The 8,199-nt window shown below is 39.3% G+C and overlaps 1 protein-coding gene across 1 annotated transcript; it reads right to left on the bottom strand.

Annotated features, from left to right (window-relative positions):
• Nucleotides 1-5,952: 5,952 nt before the first annotated feature.
• LOC103937173 (dihydrofolate reductase) lies at nt 5,953-7,779 on the bottom strand. Its single transcript, XM_009347090.2, has 6 exons — nt 7,581-7,779; nt 7,249-7,341; nt 6,973-7,071; nt 6,856-6,897; nt 6,461-6,692; nt 5,953-6,345 (listed from the first exon to the last, which is right to left on the bottom strand). Exons 1-6 carry the CDS (start codon nt 7,695-7,697, stop codon nt 6,140-6,142), a joined length of 789 nt encoding a protein of 262 aa, XP_009345365.1. The 5' UTR covers nt 7,698-7,779; the 3' UTR covers nt 5,953-6,139.
• Between the last annotated feature and the right edge of the window lie 420 nt (nt 7,780-8,199).

Consider the following 8,199-nt stretch of genomic DNA (forward strand, 5'->3'; position numbering starts at 1 on the left):
CACGCGTGATGAAAGTATTTTAGGTTCTTGAACATAAATATCGAATCTTGCCACCTTGTCAAATATGAAAAGTGCATTAGTTTTTCCTAAGTTTTGGGCAGTTTTGCCGGCTTGTTGACATTTTAGAAGATTATATTGGTGAATGCTTTTAGACTTAAAGCAAAGAACTTATCTGCGAAGGAAAGATGTAGATTTGAGACTAGTTGATGGCCCTAAAGCACATGTATCGATAACGGTGTATCACCAAGGATCTATAAATCAATTCCATACTATTCTTTAGCCATCATTATTAAACCTTTTGAGATTGGAAATTAGAAATAGATTTGGTTCCTTGGCAGTGTCAGTTAGAATACCATCTTTTAGAATTCCTACGAGGTCTACTCTCATCAAAACTCTAGAAATGTCTTAAGTGACAATGTGGTGCTACAAGGCTAGCACTCAATGGAAGAACATCTTGGGACAATCACATGTGGTCCCTGATAACACTAATCTTCCCAAAAGCATTAGTGATCATTCCGGATCTTCAAGAGGAAGATCAACTTCCGTTTAAGTTCGTCCTAAAGTAAATTGTTAGAAAATTCTTTCTCTGGCCTTAGGACATTCCAGCCAATGCTAGTTTCCAAGTTTCTTTTGGTGTTGTACTCGTCATTTCGATGAGTATAAGTATAGGTGTACAAGTTGTTACACCTACAGTTAGTAGAAATCCCCGAAGTAGAAAGTATTTTTCCCTAGAATTAATGAACCACCTCACAGGACCAATTCCTTACCAATCGTACAAAACCAACTATCTGAGCAGGCTCTAGCCTGTAATTAGCCTATGGTGGCACGACTGGTAGACTGATTAACAATGACTATTTGAGCCGAAGAAACTAAATCATAGAAACTTAGGAGCATACCTTGTTTTAAGACAGTAAACTCACGGTTATGTTTACCATATTACCTATTTAGGCAATCAAAACTTCTTCGACTAGCCACCTCTCGTTCACTTCCACAGGCGGACAGTGGGATTGAAATATGAAATGACATATCATTGTTAGAATGTTTTGAGTGTCAAGAAAACGGTAAAGACCTTTTAGTTCGTGTTGTGGAGTTGGTTAGTAGTTTAGTACGTTTCAAGGATGTATACCTTTGGTGTCTTTTCTCAAATTTCTACTTAGGATTCTACCACATGCGAGGAGTAGAATACACGAGTGATTCACCTTGTTAACACCACATTTATTCTCCCTATTTCTTATCGAACCACTCATATATCAGTTTTCCTTGTGACTTTTCGAACGAGTCCTACCTTACTGAGAGAACTTAGTCACTACGGCTTACCGATTAGGGAATTACCAAATCAAACACTTTATCTCGGGAACTTCAAACCTATTCATGAAGACGAAAGATTGAACCCTAGATTTGTACCTAGACTTTAGCAACTTGATCGAGTGTTCGAACTGATGGTTTAGTCGACCAACCTTTGTATCCTGAGTTGCCTCCATGGTCTGACGAATTCATAGTGGTCTTATCGGTGATCTACTTATCTACCTTGACAGCGAGACCAAATTCTTTAAGCTTTGTTAGTCAGCTCTATACCAGATTTCTCGACTGTAAACTTTGATTAAATTGATACTCTTCTTGCGAGGCGTGATCTCAGTGGACGAGATTCTTTTCTTTTCCCAAAAAGGTTGTAGCGGAAGAAAGTTGAAATTCTCACAAAGTATTGTGAATTTCGAGATATCTTTGGTTTTGTCGATTTTATCGACAATTGGTTAGAGATTTTTGGCTATAGTGTTTTTTTCTCACTCACCACCGAGGAAAGTTAGTTTAGTTGTAATGTTAGTTATGAATAAAGTTCTGACAACTGAATTGTTGTCTCACCTCACCATCGCATTACACTCTTTGATGACATTGATCATTTTGGAAATCCGTGATGATGTATCCCTTGGATGTTTCGCCTGTGTAGAGGTAGCATGAAGGATTATCATTTATATTTCCAATGTGCAGCACTGTTTGGAATGAGCCATCTTATCCATGACTTAGAGTCAACATTTATCATCTTTGCTTAAAAATAGAATGACATTTCTCTATGGAGAACGTGTTCAAAATCTTTATCAACTTTAGATTTCTTAAGTACATATTCATTTGAAAAGAATCAGATTTGACTGGGATGGTGGAAGAATCTGGAAAACGTCTACTCTTACACTATTGTACATTATCCCTTTTGTGCAAACTTGGTTATTGTTTACCATCACAAAAGATATAATTACCCTTGAACATTTTCTTCCATTCCTATGCCATTTCAGTTGAAGTTCATAAGCATTGAATTGACATTATTTTTGAATTATCGAGAATTGTTCGAATGATTATAATCATTTCTTGTATTCGACCGGAGACGGGGAATCATCACTATAAGCTCCCTATATGAGCTGTTTTGTACATGTAGAGAATATGAAAATCAATAATCATGATGCTGAACCAATACTACGCTCACGTGGTGTTTCAATTGGTGGTAGCTTTACTCAAGTGGAAAGCCATATTCTTCTAGTCCTAAAGCTTAAAGTTGGTATTGGTGATGATTTCTTTCCTTAAAATGGGAGCAAGGATTTCAACAACAAGACACTTGTGAAGTCAACTAAGATAAAAGTGGGATGTTGTTAACTTCTCTGCATGATGTGATCTAAAAGTCCTCATCCATGATATGATCAAATGTAGAGATAGGAAAGGAATTAAAAATTAAGGCTCCACTTCATGTGTTTGAAGAGAATTCTTAGTCTAGGAGCGCCCTGTCTTTGGTTAGGGTAGAAAGGGTGTTTGAGGATATACAGTTCAAACTTCTTGGACAACCACAGTTTCTTCTCCGTTTGCTTCCAGAGAGCGATGGCATTATGAGAGAGTTGCTTCTAGACTTCTATACAAGTTCAGGCAAACAAAAACCTGACCAGATTATCACCTTGACGTATTTATATCTCATCGTGCTACGTATTTTACTTCCAAGTCTTTGGAAGTCTTTTTGGAGGTTATGAGTACTAGATTTTGTTCAGTATCACATTTCCACCCTTAGATTAACGATTAATCTGAACGAGCTACTCGGACCTTAGTGGACGTGTTGCGTTTTGTTTGTCCCACCATTAGTTTGGTTGCAACATAACACTATCTTTATTTTAGTTGCTTGTAACTACGGTTACAATTTTGGTTTAGCTATGGTACCATTGGGGCCGACATATAGAGATTTTATGCCCGGTACGTGATTGGTAGACACTTACTCTTGTTAAAGTTAAGTGTAACTATGGTTACACCCCTGGTTATGAGCATGGCATCGTTTGAGATATGATATAAATAATTATGTGCAATATGTGATTTACAAAAGAGTATTGCGAACATGTGTTTAAATGATCGAGATTATGACATAGAAATATTATGATATTGATGATGTCAGCCAGCACAGCTCGATTTGGAGTGTGTCAGATTTGATTTGAATGCATTGATAATATTAATTTGACTGCTGTATTTAAATTTAGTTGTTGGATTTTTTTATTGTCGTTAAAATTGATTAAATTAGATTTTAGCCGCTGAATTTAAAATGAATGTAGTTGGGTAAGCTACATTGGATCCAAACCCAAGAGATGTGACAGCCATCGGATGCCAACAACGCTATAGTCTTGGTCGTAGTAGGGGTACTTTTCGTGTGCTCGCCCACATGGGATCTCTTTGCCCTGATGTTGCGGACGCGCTGGGGTTGGCCTTCTCTTTTCTTCACATGCAATTGTTGCAAGTTGGAGCCTCAGCCCATGAAGACTATGTCGTATGTATCAACTCGACCAAGACACGATACATAAACGAAGTTAACGCCAAGATATATTATGTCTACATCACATCAGCAACGCATCAAGAGATTGAAAACAAAATATCACTTATTACTACAATCTAATAGTATTTCTTTTCATTTATAAATTAAAAGTATTAAATACGATTCCCGTCAAATGTGAAATAGTAAACAAGCAAATGATAACAGGTGGTAGATTCGATTTTCATCGGATGTGAAACGGTGAACAAGCATACGACGACAGTTAGCTCACTCGAGTACTTACGTTGTCTCTGGTTTTTACGGAAAACATGACACATACACTCATACTCTCTCCTTTCCTTCCCCAAAAATTCACCTCACCCGAAATCTAATCAATCTGAATTCTGAAACCCTCAAATTTGTTTCGCTACTCCGCGGCCCCATTCAATTCCAATCCGCCATGGAAACCCAATCTGCAGCAGCGATCCTGCTGAAATCATTCCGCCTCAGCAATTCCCCCGCCGCCCACGGCCACTTCTTAGACCTCTCCGTCGTCTTCCACCTCCCCCTCTCTTTCTTCCTTTCATCCATTCTCTTCCCATCCCTTCTCGACCTCCTCCTCCTCACCCTCGCCGACCGATTCCCCAACTTCCAAATTTCCACCTCTGAAGCTCAACAAAACCAACCCCCACAATCACCGCCAAAACCCTTTTTTCCTTTCTGAAGTTTGCCCTTTTCGTCCTTCTCACTTCTCTCTGCGCCGTCGGATCAATCACCCACAGCGCCTTCCATGGCTTCCATTGCCGCCCGCTGAACTTCCTCTCCGCCGTCTGATCTGGTATCTCTTCCTTGTAGCCTCTGTTGGGTACCCCTTTAGCTTCCCTGTTGGTCGTTCTGTTGGTTTTGAAAACTTTTGCACTGTTCTTGTTCATGGCGGTTGGAGGGCTGACCTGCTGGGGTCTCCAGTGGACTAGTCGTCACCATTCTTTACCGGTTTTGTGGCTGTGGTTGTGGTTGCTTTGTTGATGATTTTGCTTTATCTTCAAGTGCTCTGGACTCTGGCTTCTGTGGTGGTTGTGCTGGAATCCACTTGGTGTTTCAATTTTTTGATTCGAAGCGCGAGGCTGGTCAAGGGAGCGGGGACGATTGCGGTATCTTTGATGCAGGTTTTTGGATGTCTTTCTGGGGTTTTAGGGGTGTGTAGCTGGGTTTTGGAAATGGGGATGAATGAGGCTACTAGGTGGAAGAATTGAGGACTTGCAGTGCTATTAGGAGTGACTACTGTTTTCCTAATCTACTTATCCTCCACATCGCTGCGGCAAAGACGGCATTGTACCTGCATTGTAAGGCTGCACATGGTGAAGAGTTTGCTGATAGCTGTGATCATTTTGACTTGCTCGCGGATGATGGAAATTGCTGATGCTGTTTCTGTAAGGCTTACTTGAACCAAATGCTTATGCTACTTGTGTATGTTGTTGTTGTTGTATATGTTTAGTTGCAAGTAAAGCAGCTTCAGTAATCTAGTAGAATTAGTAAAACTCTTTACCGAATGGCTCATGTTGTTTCCGTAAGGCCGAATTGCTACTTGTATGTTGATAGTATGTTATACATGTTTAGTTACAAGTAAAACAGCTCTGGTAATGGAGTTCCATTATCTGTTTAGCCGGTAGATTGTCTCTTTCCTGTTTCCTCTTTCTTTTCTCTGACTTGTTCTCGTGGCCGAACAAGTTTAGTTTTCCTTCCTGTATTCCTGTAACCATCGACTCCCACCCAAGTTCTAATAGAAAAGGAAAATAATAAGGGAATTTTAATGAAAAGCGTCCGATACTGTTCATTTTAACGAAAAATCACATTTTTACACAAAAAAATCAATCATGGTACTATTCACTTTACCCTTTATTTTGTCCTTAATAACCTAATAAGTAATTAATAACCTAATAAGTAATAAGCTTCATGATTCATGAACGAGCAAAAGAGACTAGGCACTGCAAGCACTGATTGATCAATGCACTTACAAGGGTAAATCACATCTCCACCCTTGATCTGACCACGTTGAGACCCCAACTTGATAAAATCAGCCTCATAAGAGCGTCTCCAGTGGAAGTACCAATGTAACATCGTCTATTATAGTGTTAGGACCAGCCAGATGAAATGCAGGATTGTTTTGCTAGAGAAACGAATTCATATACATTCAAACCAGATTATACTATTATAGATTTACATTGGATAAAGATAAAACTGCATGACCCCAAGAAGGGAACACATACAGTACTGACTACAGAGTACATATTATTTGGCTCCACACACCGCTACTGTGATCAATGTAGATTGTGCATTCAAGTGACCAGGTCTTTATTGTGACATTTGAGATCTTCATGCGTAGGTTGCCTCCACAACCTCGACTTGTCTCTCATTTGTTTTTATGTCAACTGCAGTGCTTGTTTTCTTGTTTTGGATCTTACTTTCTGCAATCACTGGATCTGTGCCGTTATGTTTTTCTTTGGCATCTCCATTCTCAGTGTTATTGCATTCAATGATTGTTTTAGTCCAACCACATAGTTGCTCGGTTGCTGCTTCATCTGTTTACAAACACCAAAAACTAGTTAAGGCCATGTTGGTATAGAATCTGTAGATACATGTGCATGTGAAATTGCATTGTGCATATATATGCACCGAAAACTAGTTGAGACAAACCTAGCCTTGGGAAAGTATGGCCGTATGGGTGCCTTATGATGAGTGGGTTATCAAATGCAGCGGCAAAATCCTCCGAAGGTCGTCTTAACCAGTCTTTGGCTCCTATGAAGTGAACAGATTTGGCCTTGATAGGGTCTTTGTAGGCAATGTCACATATGCTGGGATCTCTGAACATTGCTCCTGATGTTGATATACAAAACTTGAAAGGTGGATGGTCCTTCAACACCTTACCCTGCATCCCCCAAATTTGTACTTCAACTTCAATATGATATAGTTGTATGTCTACATGTACGATCTTTCTATGTTAAGCGTGCCCTTAACTTTCTTAACCATGTTTCGTTAGATGAAGTTGAAATGAAAATGCAGACCGTTGAACGGCTAAACGATACATATACCTGAGCTTGGTAGCCCAATAGGAGTCCTGATAGCGTCGCACCCTGCGTAAAGATTTTGAGAATGCGAATTGAGCCCTGTGGAAGCAAACATGTGTGTGTGTGTGTGTGTGTGTGTACCTGAGAAAAACCAAGCAGACCATCAAAAGGGCCCTTGGTTGTTATGTAGTCGCATAAATAAGTGATGCATTCTTCCAAGTTTGTGTACTCTGTGAAGTCCTGATGAACAACAGCACAACAATTCAATTCATTTTCTGTGGATATCCTTTGGGAAGCAGTAATGATGGTTGATGCGGTGCGGTGGTGACACTCATCACCATCATCCTCAAGCCTCAAGCTCGAGGTTTGAAGTGGTTAGCAAAAATGCACTCTATCAGTGAAAGTGTGTATATTTACCTTGTCAAATTGAAACCACTCGTAATAAGGTGGTGGGTAGACGCCTTCAATGTCAGATTTTCCAGCAGCAGGAAATATTCCATCGGGAAAATCCTGTAACCACAAAATAATACACCATGATTTTATATTTTTTATATTTCATGATCTCTTAAATATGTTTTGATTTTCCACGATCCAACCGCACCAAAAAAAAAAAAAAAAAACCAATTTTTTTTCAAATTTAGAGAGACTCCGTCTGTGTTGGCAACACGACCAACTAATTGCTGTAATATTTCTCTCTTCAATGTTAAAAAAAAAAAAAAAAAAACGTACGTAGGTGCATATATGCATACCATGTCAAATTGAGAGGCGAAAGAAGGCCATTTGGTGGTAATTTGGTTTTTGAGAAAGGCGCCGCTCGTTCTAAATCCATGGAGGCAAAGTATCTTCATCTTCTTCTGGCTTTCCATTGAACTCTGTCTTTCGTCTCACCACCACAATGTTCACTTCAATCCAATGCACACTAAGAGCCAAATGAATGAATGCATAATATAGAGTAGAAAGAGAGAGAGAGAAGAGAGAGAGAGAAAGAGAGGAACGTGTTTCCATCTACCTACCTCACAACTTAAGACCCAACTACTCTCTCTCTCTCTCGCGTTCTTTTGGTTGGTTGGTGTTCCACGTGCACTCCCCTACTACATACTTTGAAGCCACAACCACCCTCAACTCTTTAGTATGAATGTTACACGTCTTTTGACGTTCTAATATGAATGTTAGAAGTCAAATCTTAGGTAATTGATAAATCTTAGGTAATATGAATGTTACACCATCTAGCTAATCGATAAATTGTGTAACTATCATTTTTAAAAGAGATGTCAAATCTTAGGTAGCAATATGATTCTGTATATTTGACATCAAAATTCTTTCAACCGTAGTGTTTACAAGTCAAATTTGACGTCAATAGGCCTAGCA

Source organism: the organism of the source record quoted next, unplaced genomic scaffold (assembly GCF_019419815.1).
Source record: "Pyrus x bretschneideri cultivar Hongxiangsu unplaced genomic scaffold, Pyrus_bretschneideri_v1 Contig135, whole genome shotgun sequence".
In the NCBI taxonomy this organism is placed as follows: domain Eukaryota; kingdom Viridiplantae; phylum Streptophyta; class Magnoliopsida; order Rosales; family Rosaceae; genus Pyrus; species Pyrus x bretschneideri.